Raw genomic sequence first — 24,589 nt, 5'->3', positions numbered from 1 at the left:
TTGTTAGCACCACCTGGCACTTGTTGAAATGCAAGTTCTCAGGGTCCACGTCTGACCTACCACTCTAGAAGTGGGATCCAGCAACCTGTGCCCTAATGTGTCACTCTGAGGCTCCAATTGAAGAACTGCCTCACTCAGGTATGAAGAGGCTTCAAGCCCTATGGGGCAATCATGAATAACCCCTATGTTTGGGAATGACAGAGACAAGAAGAAAAGCAAGAATGATTCATCCACCACTGGGGAGAGAAAGTCATGACCAAGAAAAACACAGGAAGAACAAAGTTTGGGGAGCCAGATGTTGGGGCCCATGCCCATAAGCCTAGGACTTGGGGAGCTGAGACAGGAGGAACACAGGTTCAAGGCCAGTCTTGGCAATTTAGTGAGACCCCGTTTCAAAATTAAAAAATAAAATAGGCCTCGGGGTGTGGCTCAGAGGTAGGATGTGCCTGAGTTCTATCCCAGTACTCAAGAAGAAGAAAAAGGAGGAAGAGGAGGAGGAGGAGGAAGGAGAAGTAGAAGTAGAAGTAGTAGAAGTAGGAAGAAGAGAAGGAGGAGGAGAAGGAAGAGGAGAAAATTGGGATGTACAGAAAGAAAGACACCTAAAACAAGTATCAATTGCACAATTTGTACAAAGTGGTCCTGTTTGTCATTCATGTGGATGGAGAAATCCTTTCTTTAAGATATGTTTCTCTGCCTGAAGGATTCCAGAAGTCTTACTGTTGTGCCACATTTAGATACTGTGGCAGTTTCATTATCATCAGAATCAGGTTTAGCCACACAGTATTATCCTGATAATCACTGAAGCATAGAAAATATTCCTGGTAACATCTGCACCCATAAACAGTATTAATGAGAGATTACTCAAACATGACAGGATCACAAGGAGACCCTTGCTGGATTTTATCTACCATGGACTCGGGTGTCCACCTCTCTGATGCAGCTCTCCACACACTGGTGTCACCCGAACTCTGTGTTTCTCAGCTCCAACTCCTTTCACCATCAACCAAAATCAAAATCAATAGTAACACTGAATAATCTCAATCCTACCCCTCATCTGTATTCCCTCTCAAGGGATGCCTCCTGGATTTGTGCCATCCTTAAAAACCACAACTACAGGTCATGATGAACTCTTTCCTGTCACCTCCAGGTCCAATGAAACACCAACCTCTGCTAGTTCCCCCTCCTCATCTCTTGAATCCACCTTGTCTGCTCCATCTCAAGTGCCTGCCGTGGCCTGAAGTTCTCTCTCCTACCCTGGCGTCAGAGGGACAACTTCCCACTGGCTCCGCCCTCCTCTCTAGTCTTCAAATGCTTTCCCTGCTGCTGGCAGATGAGATTCTAAAACAAGAAAACTATGTGTCTTCCCAGTATAGAAATCCTCCAGGCTCATATTTCAAGATTCCACTACTCAAATTTTATGTCCCAACCTCCAGCTGACACTAAACACACCTTCTTCCTTTCTCCTTCCTCCTTCCTTCTCCTCCTCCTCCACCCCCTTGACTGTTTCTCAACCCAAAGACACATCCACCCCTGGTGCAGGTTTTCTGATGCCTCCTGGTTCGCTGAGCACCAGGATGTCACCATCACAGACCTTTTCACATTGGACTCCCTTTGGGGTTATTTTTTTTTTTAACATACCCTGCCGTTGCCCTGTATAAAGAAAGCAGCAAATGTCTGATCAATGTATAGGCTTTATTAGTCAGTCTAGACTATTTCTCAAATTATAGTCTGCCCTCCTTTTTTCTCACTGGATAAATACACAATAATCATGTTGGGAAACATATACAGTAGCCCCTCTCTCCATCAGGTATCCTTAATTCTATCACTGCCTATAATCCAAAATATTAGAGTATCCCAGGCTTCTAAATTGTAGTGTTAACCCACTTGCTCCTTTGCTAAAGAGCAAACTGAAAGCAAAATAACTATTGCAGTGCAGGAGTTTTGCTTGTGGTTTAACTGTATTCAGAATATAGTACTTACATTTAAACCTATTTTCTTGAGTTCACACAATGTCACCCATCAACCCTGGATGACTCAGTACTGGCCCTTTTATTCCCAATTCCATTCATTCCCTTAGAGCCTGGAGTGCCCCTAACTCTTCCCCCTTGGGCCACCCAGGCTTGATGGTGGAGACGGGGAAGAATATAGCTGAGTCCACAAATTTTATAGACTGTTGTAACCTAGTCACTAACTTCTCTCCTGCTCTGGCCTCTTTTATGATTACATAATATACCTACCCAACTGGCCTATTTTGTTTTAGTGGCACCCTAAGTACTGGCACTAAACAATCCTGTTCTCTAATTCTAATTCTGTATCAGTTTCACATGCAGCTGGGTGGTTTTTCAGTCCATTTGTAAATATCTAAAAATAAAGAATACCTTCATTTATATAGACTTCACTTCTATTATACTGAAAATACTGGGATTATACCACTGTGTTTGTGAAATGTTTACATCTTTACAAGCCTCTATACACACATTGTATAGAATTTATGGTACTGAGATTTATATTTGTAGTTCATAGTGGCCCATGTTTTATTAAAACACTTGAAATCTATTCTGTTCATTTTAAGTGGACTTTTTAAAAGTGTATCATTAAATTGCACCATACAAAAATTACAGGTGTTTCAAAGGCATGCAAACCTGATGTGTAGTAAGTCTCTACACAGAGACCTAAACACTCGCATTGGCGTTCACAAAGTAAAGGATAGCTATATTTAACTGTACGTTTTCTTATATGTTCAAAAGTATGAAATTTTAACCTTATGTGTTCTTGCCTAAACATATTCAGAATCATTAAAATATATCAGAAATTGTTAAAAGTATTCTAGATCCAGAATTACAAACTCTATCATTTCTGTACATTTTATTTACAAATAGCTTTTAATATACTATCTTCAAGCAAGAAAAATGTATGTATTATATTTTGCTGTTAAATGTCCAGGTTTTTCCGGGTTTAATCCTCACAATTTGTGTGTGTGTGTGTGTGTGTGTGTGTGTGTGTTACTAGGGATGGAAACCAGGGACACTCTACCTCCGAGCTACACCCCCAGCCCTATTTTTTATTCTTTAATTTGAAACAGGCTCTTACTGAGTTGCAAAGGGCCTTAGTAAGTAGCTGAGGCTTTCCGCAAATTATCTCAGCCTCTCAAATGCTGGGATTACAAGTGTATGCTACCATGCTTGGCTTATCCTTATAACTCTTACCCCCCTCATATATATTCTCTTATTTTGGTCAACGATTCACTTCAGATTTTCCCAGAGGGCTGCAGATCCTGACATCTAACTGACCTTTGGATATCTTCACTGGGGTCTCCTATTACCTTCAGTCAGTATGATCCAAATCAAACATTCCCCTCCATCCTCACCCTTCTCTCCAGTAAGTATGCTCTTCCTCCTGTACTCTCTACTTTGATAAATTACACTCTTGGCTCGAAAGCTCAAACCATTAGAGTCGGCTCAGTTTTACTTTTTACTTTCACCCAATATCCTCCAGTTGATTACTATATCAATGAATAAGAGAGAACACTATCACCTAACACAGTATCAGGGATGGATATATCTTCATGTATGTTACTATATACTCACAGCAGGCCTCCCTCAAATAGACACTGAATTGTATTTCATAGTATGTTTGAGTTATATAAGCTTTATCTCATATGTACCAAGAGGCCAACCTCAGCCAACATTTCATAGAGTAAGTCTTCCTTTAGAGCAAAGATCATTGCTTTACACGTACAATCTTAGTGTCTTGATTAGAAAACAGATAGGCAAGTTTTATTCATCAGATTTTCAAGCTACTGTTGCTTAAAGTAGAAATTTTCTTTTCTACTGTCAAGCAATCTCATAAGCAAACAAAGATCAGGTATGGATTTAAAGTCTTAAGATGCTTTTCCAATTGAAATAATTCTCATCTTCTAAATAGGATAGTGTCTTGACATGCACTGATATAAGTATCAGTGTGATGTATGTAAAGTATTTATAAAAAGTATAGAAGAACCATGATCACCCATAGTCATGTATTAGGAATTAATAAATCATTTTCCAATTTCACTTTGCTTCCCAGGAGCCTAACAAGCACTTTTGCTTGTAACAGATAAGATCTGATGGATTCCTGGTAGGTCAGTAAACTCCAGCATTGCTTGCATTCGCTCATATTAAATATAACCTAGCAATTCTATTCTCAGATACGGATTCTCCTTCCAAAGCTGATTTGCAATCATTACATTCCATTTCTGAGAAAAGAGACCAACTTAGTAAAGATGTGCATGTTAACACAGCATGGAAGATCTCTCAAAGGATGACTGTTGACACACTATGAGGTATTGTAGAGGCACACATCCATGCCAGTTTTTCCAGGACAGTCCTGGTTTATATTCTCTGTCCCTACACAGTTACTATTAGAAGCTCCTTTTAATCCCAATACTCCAGGCTTAGTAGGAAATTTTATGGCAGAAGTGGTGTCCATTCCCAACAGACATATTAGTTCTAGAATTTACAACAAATGCCTCACTCCATCTACACTCCTCCCTTGTCTTTATTGTGCACTCAGACTGAAAAGTACACAGAATAGTCATAGACTCAACCCCCCCCATAGATGGCCAAAAGCAATGTGACAGGACAAATTACTAGGTAACCCACACCCTATACTAAGAACAAAACATATATTTGCAAAAACTGGCCAATCTATTGACACTTGTTGGGAATTATGCCCCTCTAATAATCCCAACAATTCCATGAAATGAAGGTAAGTCCAATTTTCCAGTAAGCTTAAATATTTCTACTATTGGCAAAACTATTCATCTATTTAACTTGGCCAGAAACTTTAGAATTGATCAATTCTCTCTCTTCCCACTGTGTAATTAGTTATGAAGTCACACTCTTTTTAAACCGTCTAGAGTTCATTATCTACAAAATTGTCATCAGAACAAGACACGCATCTACAATTGTTACAACTGCCTTCCTCTACTTTTGTCTTTTCCTTTCCCTTCTGCGAGAGGTATCTCAAAGAAGTCAATCTCATTAGTCTACCACCAACTCAATACTCTTAGACAAGATCCACACTGCTTAGGCTGGCACTCAAGACCTTCATCCTCAATCCTGACCACACCCCAATAAGCACATGCTATTCAACGGTTCTCATCCAAGAACAATTTTTGTTTTTCTCCTATTCTAGGGTGTTTGGATGTGTTTGAAGACATTTTTGCTTGTTGTGATTTGAGGGCAAAAAGGGCATTTAAAAGGCAGAAACCAAGGACATAAACTGTCCATCAGTATAAGTCAAGTCCTGTGAATAATTGAATAATTACCCTTATAATGGCAAAAGTGGTGTCCATTCCAAAACTGAATAATTTACCCTTACTGTCTTACTGTCTTGATTAGAAAACAGATGGGCAAGTTTCATTTATAGGATTTCTAAGCTAGTCACTTAAAATATAATTTTTCTTTTCTACTGTCAAGCAATAATCTCTTAAAAGCTGGGTGTAGTGGCAAATGCTTGTAATCCCAGCATTTGGGAGGCTGCGACAGGAGGATCGTGGTTCGAGGACAGTTACAGCTTCTATTTAGTGAGGTCCTCTTTAACTCAGTGAGATGCTATTTCAAAATAAAGAATAAAAAACTTGCCAGGCATGGTGGTGCACACTTGTAAACCCCGTGCTTGGGAGGTGGAGACAGGAGGATCGCGCTGGCTTGAGAGACCCTGTTTCCAAATTTAAAAAGTATAAAAATAGGTACTGGGAGTGCAGTCCAGAGGGAGAAGGGTTTCCAGGAACCCCAGTACCACCAATAAATAAATAAATAAATAAATAAATAAATAAATAAATAAATAAATAAATAAAACTAGGACTGGGAGTTAGAATGCCCCTAGGTTTCACCTCCAGTACCAAAAAAAAAAAAAATCTCTTGAGAAAATCAAAGAGCAGGTATGAATTCAAAGTCTTAAACTGATTTTCCAATTAAAATCATTCTCATCTTTTAAGTAGGATAGTGTCTTACTATCCCATAGTAAGCAGGAGTATGAGTACTATGAGTACTGCTTACTCATTTGCTGAGTCAAAATGACAAAGAGCAGAGCAGGTAAGACTTGTTTTCCCAAAAATATTATTTTGACATGTACATGGTTTCTTCTTTCCAGACTCCACCATCTACTAGTCCCTCCTACTTCCAAAACAATCTTGCCCTCAGATTATACAATTTAATCTAGACTAAACATCATGTACACAACTGTTGATTGGGAGGTTCAGATGAGGGGTTTAATCCCTACTGATATATTATACATTAAATTATTATTAAACTGCTTACTCATTTGTCATTTCACTACATAGTCTCCATTTTTTTTATCCCCTCTCAATCTAAAATCTGAGTTCTTTAAAGGAAATGTGCTTTTGGTATCCTTTTTTTCCCCACCCTAAAAACTGGGGATGGAACCCAAGGGAATCCTAACTCCAAGCTACACCCCCAGCTCTAATTTTTATTCTTTATTTTGAAACAGGGTCTCACTGAGTTGAAAAGGGTCTCACTAAGTAGCTGAGGCTTTCCGTAAACTGAGATCCTGTCTCAGCATCCCAAATACTGGTATTACAAACATGTGCCACCATGCCTGGCTTGGTATCTTATTTTAAATCCTAATATAATCTCTTCCATTAGTTGATTATTGTAAGATCAGATCATTCTAGAAGTGACTTTATTAAAAGATAAACAGCTATAGCCAGGCATGGTGGCACATACCTATCAATCAGTACTTGGAAGCGACAGGAGTATCACAGGTTCAAGGACAGCTGCAACAACTTAGACCCTCAGGCTGAGGGTTAGCTCAGTGTTAGAATGCCCCTGAGTTCAATCCTCATTATATATAAAAAAAGCAGCATGTCCTTATTCCTGTGTATAAGATGACATTCTTTAACTTCATTTTATAGTTATTAAAACTCAGAAAACTTGGAAATAAACTTGACATTTTATTAGTAATAGTGCCTTAAAGAAACCTAGAATGCTTATTTAGTTGCAAAGCAAGTATCCCAAATTCAGGTAAAAGCAAGTATCCCAAATTCAGGTAAAAGAGAAAAAGAACTATGGGAATTGTGGCCAACCAAAAAGAATGTTCCTAGTATAAAGTATTTAAATTCCTTTGTGATTTATGTATGTGTGTGCACATATGTATGTGTGTGTATGAGTGTATATTTGTATATGTGCATGTATTTTGACTTTTGTGTTTTGTTGGTAAGCAATGAGCATGCACCCCTTACAAAGATCTGCCTGACCAGTGTGCGTGATGAAAAATACTAAATAAAATGTGTATGCCACTATGTGATCTACTTCTATACAAAATACAAACTGGAAATGTTCTTATCTCACTCCACTAATTTTTGCAAGTTTAAGCTCAGACTATTTCTATAGCCTATTACAAATGTACCATTTTTCATCCAAAATACCCAACTTAGCTCATCTCCTGACTTGCATATCCAGTAAAAGAGGACGGACAAAAGTCAAATGCTCACTTGCACATCTGTTCATATCTGGGGCTCGGTGTCCATAGAACCCTGATGGGCAGGAATGCAGGCACTCTCCATACTGGCGCATCCCTTCTCTTCGAAGGAAGAAGAACAGCTTCTGTTGACATCGGCTACACCCATTATCCTTGGAGCAAGACAAACAACCCTTGCAAGTGGGATTTGAAACATAACTAGCTGGAAGAGAAAAACACAAAAAGTGTTAAATATGAATATGTCCAGACTTCTGGTCAATATACCATGGTGAAAGACAACATCTATTGTCTTTCTGTTCTTACACAGGAATACTAAATAAAATATCCTCCCTCCTCCTGCCAAAGAAGAAAAAAGGTTATCACACAATCAGATTGAAAATTCAAAGAGGAAAAGGCTTTGTCAGAGGCAGATAGAGGCAGAGTCAAGGCCAGAATGAAACTGAATGACTCAGGGGATGTTAAATCAGATAGAGGTAGAACTGACCTCAGAGAATTGAGTACAGGATGAGAAATCTGCCTGTGAAGACCTGGCGTCCAGCTCCTCCCTTTATGTAGACAGGAGTGGGTGGCAAGTACCACAATACCCCACCCCAACTGTGCAAAGAAAAGGTTCCAACCCTGAGCTGAGGGCGGAGTAAGAATGGGCACAGGAGAAAGAAGATACCAGCCAGGAAAATATAAGGAGAGATCAAGTGTGAAATTCACATTATTATAGCAGTATGGTGTTATAAGCCAAGATGTCCACAGAAACTGGTCCAGATACAGGAAATCTACAAAGGAAAAAATATATCAAACTACCCTCTAGGAAATTTATGTAATCCTAATTGCTGAGACTTTCATACAAAAACTTCTTTGTCATCAAATGAACAAATCATATGCACAAACCAAAATGAGGAGTCATAGACCTCTGGAAAAAAGAGAATTCATATTCAAAGAACCAGAAGCAAAAAACATTCTGAAGGAGATTTTTAAATGAATATCTACAGAATATCTGAAGATAGAAAATACTAGAAATCACATAGAAAAGGCAATAATTGTGTAAATTAGAATGAGATTTAAAAAAATTCTAAAACAGAAAAAAGGAATCTTATGAATAACTCGAATGGAAGATTAGAGAGAGACATAACCAGAAAAGAGATTAAAAGAACTGCAGAGAAGGCTGGGCATGGTGGTCCATGTCTCTTATCCTAGTTCTTGGGAGGCTGAGACAGGAGGATTGCAGGGTAGAGTCCAGGCATCAATATGAGACAGACCTTCAGGAACTTAGTGAGACCCTTCTTCAAAATAAGAATGAAAGGCTGGTTGGGTAGATCAGAGTTAGAATTCCCCTGGATTCAATCCTCAGTACCAAAAGAACTGCAGCAAAAAGTAATATATAAAAAGAATTATGTAATAAAAATGGAAAAATGACCAAGGCATAATCAGTAAGTACTACAGGAAGAACAAATAGAACGCATAATGCACACTATTAAACAAGATCATAGCTAACTAGTTGCTAGAATTAAAGACATAAATTCTTAGATAAAAAATTGATAAAACTTGGCAAAATAGTAAAAAAGCGTTTGCAGCTAAACATAGGATATTTATACTAACTTAAAACCAGAGATAAGTCAAAGGTTACCTACAAAGAAATGAAAGTTTGACAGCAGACTTCTAGTCAGGAACTGTTAAGATGGGATACTATGTTCAACATGCTGAGGCAAAATAATCGTCAGACTATAATTATGTAAGCACTTTAATTAAAAGTTTAAGAATGAACAGAAAATGACAATATTCTCAACTGAAATAAGGAGAGGGAATTTATTTTGACAGACAGACAGACAGAAAGACACACACACACACACACACACACACACACACACACACACTTACTAGAACTAATAAATAAACTGCACATTGAAGAAAATAAAATGGAGCCCATAGGAAGTAGAGTGCCACAAGTAATACTAAACACACCAACTGAAAAATATATTGGCTTAGCTGTGAAAGAATAGATTTTGAAAACTAATCATTTTCAGGGTTTGAAAATATTTAAATAAAATAGCAATAACATGAATGACTTGAGGGCAAACCAAAGTTAAAGCACTCCAAGTTTCCACATTATTAATAAGGAAGACCAGTAGAAATTAAACTCTAAGTAAAATTTACTATTACTTTAAGGGTCTGATGACAAAAACAGTCATAGGATATACAACTTCTAAACCAGTGATAGCTACAGACAGATGTAATCAGTGTATAAAATATAAGCAGGAAAAACAACCCAAATGTCTATGAATGGAATAGAAAAACTGGTAAAATCACACTATTAGTTTCACTCAATGATATAAAGGTTCAAAATATAGATAAGATACACATGAGTAGAAATTCACGCATGTTATGCTTACTGAAATTACCTAATTTCATGAAAAAGATATTTTATGTATAATATAATTTCTATTAAAGTCAAAGGCAGGTAAAGATAATCTATGGGGACAGAAATAACACTACATACATGCTTTTGAGGGTTCAGGACTGACTGGAGAAGAATTTTGAGGGGATTATATTAGTTTCCATGGGCTACTGTAACAAATTATCACAATTAGGGGGCTTAAATGACAGGAATTTATTCTCTGGATTCTGGAACCTAGAAGTCTGGGTCATGTTTCTTCTGAAGGCCAAAGGGATATGCATTCTTCCTTCTTCCTTGGTTCATGGCAGCCATCCTCCAGTCTCTGTTTCTGTCTTCTCATGTCCCTCTGCCCTTTATCTGTCTCTCAAAGTCACTCTCATTCAATTTAGGGTCTACGTTAATGTCACATAATATCATCTTAACCACATCTGCGAAGACCCTTTCTTTCCTTCAGTCACTTTCTAACACTTCCAGATGGACAGGAACTCTGGGAGACACTGGTCCATCTACTCACAAGGAGTGAAGGAAATCTTCTCTATCTTGAGTGGATGTTGATTATATAAGTCTATATATTTAAAGTCATTTAACTGAATGTTTATACAAGTATAATATACATATTCGTTTTATTGTTAATGTGAATAACTTATAAGTTAAATCCCCTTATAAAACAGAGCGTAAAGGCATTTAATTTCAGGTTAAAGTGTTTACTTATGATTAGGTCTCTTTCAAAGATTTAATGATTACTTCTCTTTTGAAGATTCTACAAATTATATTAGATGTTTGTCTATAAGATATTATTTCTTAAAAACGACAAAAATATTCTATTGGAGGAACAAAGAAGGGGAAGATGGTAATAAGTAAATGTTGAGATAGCATCTAAAATTCAATATATGAGCCTTATAAAGTTTGCTACATCAAAGAAAAGGGTGATTTAAAAGAAAAATTATTCTTTTTACAACTGGTATAAAATTTAGTAGTATAAGGAGTATAGCTCAGAGGTAAAATGACTCTAGGTTCAATTTTCAGTATCATAAAAAATTATGCAATCTATTTTGGTATAATTTCTAAAATATAAAAAGTTTTATGCAACTGAGTTTTCATCGTACCAAATAAGATCATAAATATAACAGGGTACATGAGGTTACACCAACTTTATTTTATGAGATTCACCCACTTACTAAACAATGAAGAGAGAAAGAATAGTAAACATTAATTATTAAACATTTATGGTTGGTAATACATTCTGTTTTCCCTAAATATAACACTACAATCAAGCAATAAGTTCTCGAATAAGCAGATATACAACAAAATGTATCATATAACACATCATTCCTTTACTTAGACTGTTTAAACAGCATTTGTAGAGATCTGTATAGGTTTTAGTCCCATAAGATGTTCCCCCTTCTCCTGATCTCCCAGAGTCCTAATTTCACGTAATAGCCTCTCTTCCAAAGAGATCCCAAAACCACATATCAGAAAATGGGACAAAAGCACCACAGCCCTTCAAGACCAAGAATCAGGGCAGATAAACCTCTTTGAACTAGACAGTAAAATCTACTTTTTTCTCTCTTATTCCAGGACTTTGTTCAATCAACTGATCAATTGCTTTTTTCTGAATTATCAATTGATTTAATGAATATTTTCTTGCTTGCAAACCTATGCATATTTTTTAAATTACTTATTTAATGCCTTCATTTGGTGAATATGACTGTAGGAGGCAGGACCCGAAAACTAATTCAGAAGGGAAATCACTCCTTTTTATATATAATTACCAAATATTCATTTCTGTATTTCTTTTTGTGTGTGTGATACTGGGGATTGAACCCAGGGGAATTCTATCTTCAAGCTACTTTCCTCAACTATTTTTATTCTTATTTTGAAACAGAGTCTTGCTAGGTTGATGAGAGTCTCACTATACTTGCTGAGGCTGTCCTTGAACCTGTGATCCTCTTGTCTCAGCCTCCAAGTACTAGGGTCATAGGCATGCACCACCATGCCTGGCTCATATATTCCTTTATATTCATATGCATATATACAACATATAAGTTTCTGCCTTTCATAAATGCTATAATACTGTAAATAGTATGCCATAAATTATTCAACATCTTTCCCACAGCAATGGCCCAAATAAATGTCACTATTTCCTACAAGTATTGGTTTAATCAATGCTGCCTTTACTCACCAACTCCTCCCTCAATTCTCTCCAAAATTACTACTTTTTGAATACCACAACCAGTTTTCTGATGCTCATATCAAGACTTCATTCTCAGCTTCTGGTCCTTACAACTTTAATAGCATGGGTTGCTGAATAGTTTTCTTCTGCCTCTAGTTTCCTTAATATTACCTTCTACAGACAGGCGATTCCTACTTCTCACAACCTTCTCATAACTCAGGCCTTTCTTATTTCTAACTTGGACAGGTATAGAGCCTAACCCCAAGCCCACCTCTCTTCTTACTCTGCATTCTGTTGCTGAGTTAATCCTCTTGCTTTTACACTTCCTACAGTATTGCTATTACACTTTATTCTACACTTTAAAGCACTTTCAAATAGCTTCTCCCAAACAAGCCCATACTACCTATCATTCCTAGCTGTCTTCTGGGAAGGCGCTATTTGGTTACTGTCCTTGGCACCCAGAGCAGGGTGTGAGCGAGTTTCAAAGAACTGGGATATGATTCAACTTCTCCATGTACAAAAGGGGGAAAAGTTGGAAGGGACTGTAGAGCGCAGAAGGCTCAAGAAGAATAGAAATGGAATATTTAGGGGCACCAAGACCTTATAGCATGGTATTTAGAGAAGCAACATGTGTGTGTTTTGTGAAAAAGACATTCCTTGAGCATAAGCAACCAGGAGACCAATGCATAGGAAGGAGGTCCTGACCAGAACTGCATCAAAAACCATGTTACAGCGCCCTCTACAACACGTGTGCAGGGTCAGCGGCCCACATTCTGCTCTTGAACTTAATTACAGATTGGAAAAAGTAATATCAAGGTTATTCAAATCTCAAACCTAGCTTTGAAGTGAGAAGAGAACTTGAAAGGTTTATGTGCATAGCAGAATGGTTTAAAGAGGAGGTTCTCTGTCCCACAGTCATCACAAAGTTGAAGCTATACTTACATTTAGTTTAAAGGTTAAGGCAAGAGCCCTATATCTCCATAAATCACACTCCATGGCAAGAAGTATACAGGAAAGACAATTACAGAACCAAGAGAATCAGCACAAATTAAAGGCTTTTATGTTTTGTTTTTATGCAACAGAGGCAACTTTCATCTTGGCCACACAGATGTCAGTGTCAACAAATTGTGCCCTACATTTATTTTTAAAAAGGTATTTCTTACAACCATTAGAAGCATCGTTTTATTTACTCGAACCTAGACAGAAGGAAAATGAAATTAGGGAACACTTACCAGAGTCCATATCTCAGATATCTTTATCACCCTACACGAGGAATTCTCTTAAAAGCAAATGTGGCGCGAGCCACACCCAACCTAAGTGCTTCCTCCAATCTTCTTTGTTCATTTATAACGCTGTTCATTGCAACATGAGCACAAGTGCAACACGAGCACAAGTGACTTTTGTAATTTGACACGTCTTGCCTCAAACCTCAAATAGACAGTTTAACCGCTGTCTATCATCAACCATCCTTGGGCCTTCTCTGTTGTAGGATAGCTGAGCGGCAATTCCACAAGAACTTCTCCACCTGCTATACAGTGACTACACCAACCTGTGTGTTTAAACGCAGGCAAAATAGACATTTAAACGTAACTATTTTATCAGGATCTTAATAAGTCGAATGGCTCTGCCCATTGCTGGGAGATTTAATTCAACTGTGCAGGTGAATAAACAGATCTTAATCCCCTGCTTTGATGACCATGTTTATTTGCTCTCTCTGTGAGCTTGAACTCTTCTAACCCTGAAGCCTGCTGAGATCCAGAGCCTCGTCCTTCCAACCAAAACACATTTTTAAATCTAGATCCACTCAAAATTCTAAAGATGAAATATATCACACAAAACACTGAAAATCCTGTGACAGACAGTGATTCTAGCACAACCCATACATATCTCTTTGACAAAAAAAAAAAAGGTGGGAGGGAGTAGGTGGATTCTGAAAACAAGAAAAATCATAAGGCAGAAACTAGGAAATGATACCTATACCACTAACAAGTATATCAACAGAGAAAAAGAACATAATCAGAACTCATTACTGTGTATTTGATTTGTATTCCTCTTAAATTGCAAGTTTGACATTTTTTGTGAATCCTTATATTTTAAGTGTGATCCTCTGTTAAATCAGTCCAATTATTTACATTTTTATCTCTTAGATCATTTTATAGGTGATGGATGTCCATCTGTTTCCAATAGAGTCTTATGCTTTTTTTTTTTAAAGTGTTCTACTATTGCTAGCTTTAGACTTTGCCAAACAAGAAGAAATCTGCATTCCTTCTAAGTGAAGGCATCTATTTCTGACAAGGGTACAGATTTCTGATTCTGAAAATAATTGGACTGAACAGTGGGCCTCTGGCACCTTCGCCTCAGTCCATATTTGCTGGTTAAATAATGTTGCAAGTCCAACAGATTTTTTAAATGCTCAATTAGTCTTTACTTCAATCAAACTTATGTGTCTCTGACTAACCCCAAATTCAAAACATCCATTGATTAAAAAAAAAAAAACCACCTAGGGCACCATTATCAAGAAATTTAAATGTATGGGCCTAAAATCAAGCTGCACTCTGATCCTCTACCACTAGAGCTTGGCAATACTGGCATAAAAGTCCTATAATCATGTATACTACCATTTGCAAACCCAATTAAGCAATCAAGGTCATGAATTAAAGAGCCACACAGGATGTGACCAAAATGAGAAATGTCTGTCTTGGGATACTTGTTTAGTTTTACACAAAACTTTAAGTATTTCCATAAAATATCATCATAAAACATGTAATCTGATTGTTAATGTGAAAGAAAACAAATTTTAATGCTAGATGTTCACCATTATAATCTTCATTTCCTAGACAGAAAACAAATGTTAAAGTATATTAAACTTTAAGTGTTAGTAAAACTTACAGATAAGTTTCTACATGTCCACTAAGGTTTTAGAGGGACTAAATAATCATAACTTTAATCTAGAAAAAAATGAACATAATAATAAAGGGCAAAATTTGTGCCAGATATTCCAAAATTTTAGAATCTTTAAAATTATATTTTCTTAGACTTTGAGTTCTTAATAGAGAACAATATTTTTAAATACAAGGCTTATAAAACTAACTTTCCAAAAAAGGCACTTGCTTTGAGAAGCTCATATTAATTGGTTACCTAAAATGTTACTTGTTAATACCAGTTTATCCACCTCAATAAAAGAATGAATAAATGAATACACACAAATCTTTAGAATAATTTGAGAAAAACTTCCAAAAATCTATTAGCCCTCTTTCCCCCAGAATACAGAAATCGATTCTAAAAATGCTTTTAATCATTTTACTTCTCCTATCAAAATGCTGTTTCATTATCTGTTGTAAAATTTAAAACTATAAGAAACTAGGAGATTTTTAAAAATTGAGTGAGAAGGTGGGCATGGTGGTGCATGCTTGTAATCCCAGCATTCAGAAGGCTGAGACAGGAGGATTGCATTTTGCAGGCAGCCTCAGCTACTACTTAGTAAGGCCCTTTGCAACTCAGTGAGACCCTGTTTCAAAATAACGAATAAAAAAAAAAATAGGGCTGAGGGTGTAGCTCGAAGGTAGAATGTCCCTTGGTTCCACCCCCAGTACCACAAAAAAAAAAAAAAATTGAGGGAGATAGTTAAAGTCACAAATCAATTTAAACATATGAAATGCTAACATCTTTCCCAAAATGAAGAAACTTACCACAATTACAAACCCCTAATGACTCCCAATGCCAGTACCACTTGAACATAAACCTCATAGATTGGCATCTCAGAAGTACATTTACAATCATGAGTAGGATTTTATTTTTTCTTTAGAGAGAACAAAAAGTCTCTATAAGGTATGTGTCATGAGTGCTTCAGTACAGCTCAAATAAGATGTCACAGGGAAACTCACTCAATACCTGCAGACCAAGGAAAGACAATTGCTCTAGTTTGTATCTGGAGTGGCCCCCAAAAACTCATGTGTTGAAGCTTGGTCCCCAATGCAGCAAGGATCAAAGGTGGCATGGCTAGAGAAGGTATATAATTAGGGGCGAGGTCTTGAGAACTTTATCTGCTCCTATCTATCTACTCTGAGTGTGTGTGTGTGTGTGTGTGTGTGTGTGTGTGTGTGTGTGTGTGCGTGCGCGCGCGCGCGCATTTGGGGAGGGCGGGGGGGTCTAGGGATGGAATCCAAGGGCATTTGACCTCCAAGCTACACCCTCTGCCCTATTTTTTATTCTTTATTTTGAAACAGGGTCTCACTAAGTTGCGGAGGGCCTCACTAAGTAGCTGAGGCTGTCTGTGAACTCTATCCTCCATTCTCAGCCTCCTGAATGCAGGGATTACAAGTGTGCACCACCACGCCCCGCTTTGGAGTACTTTTTTGTTTATCAGTCTCCATCAAATTCTGATTCTCAGGGCTTAACACCAGAGACAGTCTCAAGAAATGCTAAAATTGTCTCTGTGACTTGCTAGTTTTAAGCACTGGTCAACTGAGAGTCAATCATCTTCTGGTTTCTGTCAGAGTGAGTAGATAAAGTAGAACAGTAATTCAAATAAGTGGGATTTAGAATTTTTCATATTTCCCAAGCAGTCATTGGTACCCAAAGTCAAGCTACAAAGACAAGCTATAGGGGGGAAAAGGGTAGATATATGTAAGTCTCAAAAAGAAATTAAGATCACAAACCCTCAATTCAACACATACAGTTCCCCAAATGATCAAGCATTTCCTCTAATTATACTCACTTCGGGAAACTGAATCTTAACAAGAGTTAGGGGAGGAGGTAGAGACAGTACTGGGAATCAACCCCAGGGTCTTTCACATGATTTAGCAAGTACCCTACCACTGAGCTATACCCCCAGCCCAGACATAAAATGTTAAGGTATATCTCTAACACTAAATATTAATTCCTACAGGTAATGAAAAATATATAATTAAGGTTTAGAACACAGTAATCACAAACTTAAAGTGGGCAAAATATTCCACCTGAAGCACAAGCTCTTCAAGATCTTAACACCAGTAGCATTAATTATTGGTAAAGCTGGATAAAAATACAGGAGAGTTAGGTATTGCTCATTTTTCCAAAGATAAACAATGTTCTTTGAAACAGAAAAAGAACTCTGTCCCACAGTCTATAAAATAAAAAATATAAAATAAAAAAAGCCTGCTTAAATCCATGAGAGAAACTGAGTTACTCCATGAAATTTTTCTAATGCCAAAAGAAAAGCAACTTAATATTCGAAGACATGCAACCCCATAAGCCAGGCCTAGAAATTGCTGTGGAGTAGATTACTCATGCTTAGACTTGGCTTACATTTTCACAACAAACTTAAAAGACCCGTGGAAATGTTGACAGATGTTGGTGCTAATGGTAACCCCAACATGAGAAGATCTAAATATATACATCTATGAAGATTATGAAACCGCCATGCTCATATGGTTGCATGTTTACATGAGGAGATAATCCAATTATTTAAATAGAAAAAAACAAACTGCTCACAAATGGAGCCAGATTTTCATTCCACAAAATACTTCTTATACTAACATTATTTCAAAATAGTTTTGCATAGACTTCCTAAGTACTGTGACATAGTGCCTTACTGTGTGACCTATACAATGGCCTACAGGAAAAAAAATCTGCCCTCCTGCCTACCCAATGATTGAATTTTTTAACTATCAACTACCCTTCCTATGCCACCTGCTTCCTAGACTACAAACCAGTTGCTAACCCCTGCTTACATCACTGTCTTAATTTCTCAAAACACTGAATGGAAAACAAACTGGATGGCTTATTTGGTGTCATAAACACAGCCCACAAAAAGAACTAGTGTCATAACTAACTAGATTAAAGATTCCATGTGTTTTAGATGTGGAAACTTCCCTGGGTCTTACCGCTGTGTTTTAAAATTAAGAATGAACACTCTTGTTAGCTCTGTTGTTCTAGGAAAAGGTTTTTTTTTAAACAAAGATAATAAGGCTTTTTAACTTGCCTTAATGAAAAACACACTAACAAACACTTAGGTTGACAAATGTTATTATGTAATAATCATGCAGGACTATACCATGGTACAAAGAAGTGAAAGTTATCTTCAGGCTACATCACCGTTGGTAAAAATCACATTAACAAATATTAGAATGATTTGTGATTAAACCTCCAGACTTACATATGATCTTGTTCTCCATTTTTTGAACCAATGGCTCATGTTTAATATGTATAAAGAGTTAATTTTGACAGTCTGTATTGATTTGCTAATTTCACCTTGACCCATATCTAATATCCAGTTTGAAATCATTTACAGGGAAATAGATAGAACTGGAGAACATTATGCTAAGTGAGATTAGTCAGTCACAAAAAAATAAGAAATCAGATGCTCTCCCTAATACTCGGAAGCTAGGGAGAAAATGAGTTATAAGAGAAACTCTAGACGAAGAATGAGATACTATAGATGAGCAAATAAGCCGACCTATCTGAGTGGGATGGAAGGGGAAAAGAAGGAAAATTCCCTAATGTACATGATGTACATTCACAAACATATCAAAGTCAATCACTAAGCCACACATGAGAAGGAGGGAGGGAAGAGGGAATGAGATGGAAATTGGGTAAAGGATAATTGGGTGGTGTGTGCATGTATGCCTCTACCATCTTGTACTCCATTAAGATGTATGACTACAATGCACCAATAAAAATTTTTTTAATGAAATCTGTTTATTGTCTTAAGAGGTTTTTGTCTCCTCAGAACAAGGAAAAAATGAAAAAGGAGAGTCGAAATCAAGGAATAAAAGAAAATGAACTTTGTAAATATGCTACATGATGGATCGCAGGTCATATGCTTTCATACCTTCTGAAAATTATTACTTATAATTTCTGTTTATCAGAGTGAATAAACAGATCAGAATTTAAGAAAATCTCCATACATTTTTAATGCAGCTCTGCCCTTTTAGTTCAAAAGCCATGGTTTTTATTTCCCCACAAAGTTATTTGTGTGTATATATATATACATACACACATATAAATATACATACACATATGTTTAAGTTATATATGTGTGTGTTTATACACACACCAAAAAAAATAATGCACTAAACCATGATTAAAATTGAGAACTTTTTTCAAGTCGGTTCATATCCTCATAATTTGCTTGCTGCCCCTTTTCTCTGTTTAGATACAGCAAAATAATTAAAGTTTCTTTTGATGATTAGTTGCTAAGAGTACTATACTAATTCCTTTCCTAACAAAGCTAGAACTATGTCGCTCCTATAAACCAACACCATTAAGATGTCACCCACAAAACCCCTTCAAAATAAAACTGCTGATACATCAAAAAGGATAGAAGAGGGAAACTGAGTTCCAGGTTTCCTCTGGCAGAAGTTAAAGAGAAATCTTGGGAATTATAAATGGAAAGTCTGTAACTACTTGGGCACATAGCAATTGGCCAGCACTTTTTAAATAGGGATCCCTACTTGGCAAGTTCAAAGAAAACAAAAATCACCCCCAAACCATGCAATTTCCTGCAAATGGGCCACTCTCCTTGCTGTCTTTGAAGACAGATCCTGTCCTGACTAAGGGGCCTTTGAAGTAACACAGAAAGCATACCTATATAATTAGAAAGCCTCAGAACACCATTTGAATGATCAAAACTGGACTTTAAAGATGCGCTAAAGTGGGAAGTGTGGACTGAACAGTTCTGGGAAGGGATTGCCACTGCCTGCTAACCGCACTGAGATTCTCCTCTGCTTTCTCAGGTTCTTGGATGCCAAAAGTGACCTGCATGTACATCCATGAAGAAATATGAACGTTACTTGATCACTCTCAAAAAGCCACAAACCTCCATATGAGTGTGCATACAGACACACACACACATGTAGATATTTGTAATATATATGTATATCTATAAATATAGGCAGAAACTATTTTCAGATCATATGAATATAATTTGCAAACATACCCTTCTCATAATTTTCAGTGTTCAATATGTACCTCCAAATACAAAGACATTGTCTTAAAAATATATTTGATAATACTACTTTATAATCCGTTTTCCTTTATTTCATTATTAAACAGTATCTCTTATAGTTCTTTACATCTATTTTTCCTAGATTAGCATCTTATCCAAAATTATGTATTGCCTTAGGTTTTCTTTCTCTTTAATTCTCTAATCTGAAATGGTTTCTCTTGCAAGCACTTCACATTTAAGTTTTGTGCGACAAATCTATTTAAGTTTATCGGTGCTCCCTCATGGTCATGTATTTGAGGGATAACGTATTATCCCTCATATTAAGTGATGTGAGGTCCTTCTCCATGTGTCATATTGAGTGGCATGTGATGAATTTGGTGGCTTTAGTAGTGATGCTAACTTTCATCATTGGTTTAGGTTGTGTCCGCTAGGTTTCTATATTATAAAGCCAGTGGTTTTTCCTCTGCAATTAGTAAGTACTTTGTGAGAAGCTCTAGTGAAACTGTAAAAAACATCCTGTTCTTCATCAAACTACTACATATTAGTTTGGCATCCATTGAGAATTCTTCCCTAAGTCATTGTGATGGTGATCAATAGTGATTTTTTAAATATTCATTCTCTATTTACCAGAAAGCATTCTAGTATTAGAAGATTTTCCTTCCCCCAAATTTATCTACCACTTTCTTTGTCCCTATCAGTAGGGGCTCATGGCTTTATTCAATGGACTAAAATCTGTTGCTTTGTTTAACATTCATATTATCCTAACCTTGTTCAATAAGAGCCCTTCAATTGTGGACTTTGCTACCATATGCTTTAAGGGAAAGAGGAAGAACATAAGTCTTGAAGAAAGAACAGTAATGTACCAGTTGAAATAGGATTCCTAGGTAGGAGGCATAGAATGTGCATAAACTGTGTATGCACAGGATTGGGGAATTCAGGCACAGAAAGTTCAGTGTGTCTGATAAATGGCCCATAAGATAGACCAAGATTTTATCTTTTAGAGTTTTCAGATAACTCACAAAAACAAAGAGTTGCTAACTTAATTTTGATATAAAGAAGAATTACTAATAAGAAAATCACAATGTTATCATGGGTTTATAAGAATCAAATATAAAAACTGTGGCCTAAGCCAGGCATGGTGGTGCACACTTATAATCCCAGTACTTGGGTAGTTGAGACAGGAGGATCACAGGTTCATGGCCAGTCTCAGTATCTTAGTGAGGCCCTAAGCAACTTAATGAGACTGTTTCAAAAAATAAAATATAAATTGGGCTCAGAGTGTAACTCAGAGATAGAATACCCCTTTCAATATCCAGTACCACATACACACACACACACACACACACACACACACACACACACAAACACTGTGGCCGTGGAAACACAATTCCAGACTTTAAGAACATTTAATTTTAAAGCTTCAGAAAAAACCAAGTTTGGGTTTGTATCAAAGTTTCTAAATTAGGATAGGAGTTAAGATATTTATGAACCCAGAAGCTGTTTATATATTTTCAAAGGAGAAGAAAATGAATGATGATCTAGAGAACTCAAAATAGTTCCATAGGAAGTACACTGAATTCAAACATTTTAAGCAACATGGGGAAAAGATATGTGTAGGAGAATAGAATAATCTCAGAGCAAATGAAAAGGACAAAATTTCCAATGGTTTATGAGAAATTATTTCAGAGCAAATTGAAGAAAAAGTCCACCTCTTAAGACACAATATTACATGGAAGAGGTAAATGGAAACAATAAAATTTCTAGCTATTAAAAACCTTTGAAGTACAAATGGAAAAGCAAGCCTAGCTTTAGAGAATAATACTGAAATGTAAAACAGACTAGAAGATCCTAATGAATTACTTTATCATCAATTTCTTAGTTGAGAAACATATTCCTGAAAAACATGAAATCCAAGGAAGGAAGATGGATATATATGTGGTTTTCAATATATTGGGAGAAAGCAAACTTCACAAACTCCAAGTTTTAGAGTAGATTGCAGGCCTTACTCCAGGGCTATAAGCACTTATTTTAAATTATTAAATCATAAAATTTGGTATTTATAAGAATAGGTCTTATCAAAATTAAATCACATTATTTAAAAACATAATTTCAGGTGGGCATAGGGACACATGCCTGTAATCTTAGTACTTGGGAGGCTGAGGCAGGAGGATTGCAGGTTCAAGGCCAGCCTCAGCTACTTAGTGACACCCCATTTCAAAATAAAAAATAAAATTGGGATAGGGGTCTAGCTCAGAGGTAGAATGCCTCTGGGTTCAATCTCTAGTACCCCCCCCACACTATATATATATATATATATATATATATATATATATATATATACACACACACACACATACATATATATATTATATAATACATATATATGTACTATAATTCCTTACTCTCCTATATACATCAATATATTGATATATACAATATATATGTATTTATACACCCACACACATATATATATATCAATCTACTCATACATACATATCTAGAGAAAGGTATTAAAATATAATTTCTTGGGAAACTATTTGAAAGTAAATTGTAAACATTGTAATATTCACCATATATCTTTCAACATGCATCTTCTGAAAAATAGGGATATTATTTTACATAGCCCCAATACCATTGCCAGACCTCAGAAATTCAATAAAGTTATAATTCTTTCTATATTCACATGTCCTCAGTTGCTCCCAAAATACCATGTTTTTCCACCTATCCAAAACCAACTGGGGACCATGCATTGTTTTTGGTTTGTTTCCTTATTCTCATTTAATTTAGGCCAGTTCCTCCACTGTTTCTTAGCTGGACATTGAGATTTTTGGAGCCCAGGATAGTTGTCTTGTAAAATATTCTCCAATCTGCATCTGAATGACCATGACAAGGAGATTCAGGGGTCTGCCATCATTAACAAAACAATGTAGGCAAGAATCATTGCCATCCTATCACTACAAGGTGAAGGTTTACAAAGAAAAAGTATGTCACCCAAGCACAAAGGGGAAAGTTGCCTTTATGATGCAGAAATCTGGCCAAATCCCACATTAACCAAGTGATCAAACTTAGCATCAACCATAAAACAAACTGTTAAGTACAGTGGCACATGCCTGTAATTCCAGTTCTCGGGAGACTGAAGCAGGAAGATCTCAAATTCAAGGCCAGCCTGGGCAACTTAGCAAGACCCTGTCTCAAAATAAAAATGTCTGGGGTATAGCTCAGTGATAAAGCATTCCTGGGTTCAATCATTAGTACCAAAAAATAATAAAAATAAGCTGCATCACTACCTCCAGATGTGACAGAGGAGAGGGCACATCTGCCTAGAGGTCTTGTCAACACACATCCACACAATCCCATTGTCATCACTAAGTCTCCAATTTCATTTTCAGAGATACAAAAACTATATGTATATGTAGAAACCTGTTTTGCTCTCTTCATTTTTACTTACAGTACCTTGAGAACGAACAAGTTAGCCAAAGTGAAAATAAGGAGCATGTAAACATAGATTAAAAGGAGCTTCCTTTCTGCTCCATACAAGAAAAAAATCTGTAGGGTCCCACGGGTAGGCATGCATGTTTGCACACATGTCTGTTTGCACATATGTCCATGCACATGAACACATATGTGGGAACTCAAGGGAGCAAAGGAGTATAGCAGTTCATCAGCATTGTGCATCAGCATTTCCAGGTCTACTACATATTGTATTATATCTGTAACACTTTCCCTCAAGAAATATTTTAATAGAAATTCAGATTTCTTGATTTTTCTCAATCGGGGCAGCCTGCCCACCATTGGCCAGAGCTGCCCCTGTATTAGAGACCATCTGGTTAGTTTAGAGATCATCACTGCTGTGTATCTTGTGGCCTTCCTTGCTCAGAGAAGCAACTGGCCTCCAATGATCATCCTCCACAAGGAGACAAGACACCAGAGTTCATGCCGTCAGAGACGGCCTTTTACGGACATCCAACTCATTTACTCGCTGGGAGGTTTGAGTCATCTTATAAAGCCCTGCAAACTTTTTTGCTCTGAATTATTAATCATGACTTTAACTGCAGCCTAGGAGAGTTAGAATAAAAGGAACAGATATTGCCTCATAAGTAATATCCAAAACAAATTAGAATCACATATTAAACTACTATAAGTACACATACAATGTACCATAATTCCATAGCTATATTATACAAATACACTTTATACCCTGGTTTACACGTTTTAATATGCTTTATTGGTGCATTATAGTCTCCTCTCATAATGTAAATCATGTTGACAATGCACACAGCTTTTGGTGGGGACCCCCCCTCCGGTTTGCACATTTTCAAGTCTATGCTTACAGTGTAAGCACAAGACCTCTCCTCAAAGGCCACATGACAAAGTCATAGACTTTAAAACAAAAAGGTAAAGTTAATAAAAACAACAAACCTCTTTATGGTGAAGTATAGATTAAGCAAAGAAACAGACTGGAAAAAATTATTGCAACATACAGCAGGGGACTCTTTTGGATTAAAAAAAACTTTAAAATCAGTGTGAGGATGGGTCCTTCTGGAAAAGATATGATGATGTAGATATGAAGCTTCTGTTATCCTCACTAGTGGCAAAATCCAGATCCAACAATCACCCC

General features: G+C 36.7%; 1 protein-coding gene across 3 annotated transcripts in view; it reads right to left on the bottom strand.

Moving 5' to 3' along the window:
• RSPO2 (R-spondin 2) overlaps positions 1-24,589 on the bottom strand; it is a gene marked incomplete at both ends in the record, with an annotated part of 151,762 nt that overhangs the window by 68,294 nt on the left and 58,879 nt on the right. For 2 of the 3 annotated variants that reach the window (XM_080693531.1, XM_080693532.1), the window contains one exon: positions 7,496-7,684. The exons of the other annotated variant lie outside the window; for it this stretch is intronic. In XM_080693531.1, the coding sequence (XP_080549657.1) occupies positions 7,496-7,684 (189 nt within the window). The remainder of the gene's footprint in view (positions 1-7,495; positions 7,685-24,589) is intronic. 3 annotated transcript variants of the gene reach the window in all.

This window comes from Muscardinus avellanarius (assembly GCF_963383645.1).
Source record: "Muscardinus avellanarius genome assembly, chromosome: 4".
NCBI classification, from domain to species: domain Eukaryota; kingdom Metazoa; phylum Chordata; class Mammalia; order Rodentia; family Gliridae; genus Muscardinus; species Muscardinus avellanarius.
Note: the sequence above shows the minus strand (reverse complement) of the source record. Positions and strands in the feature narration are given on the sequence as shown.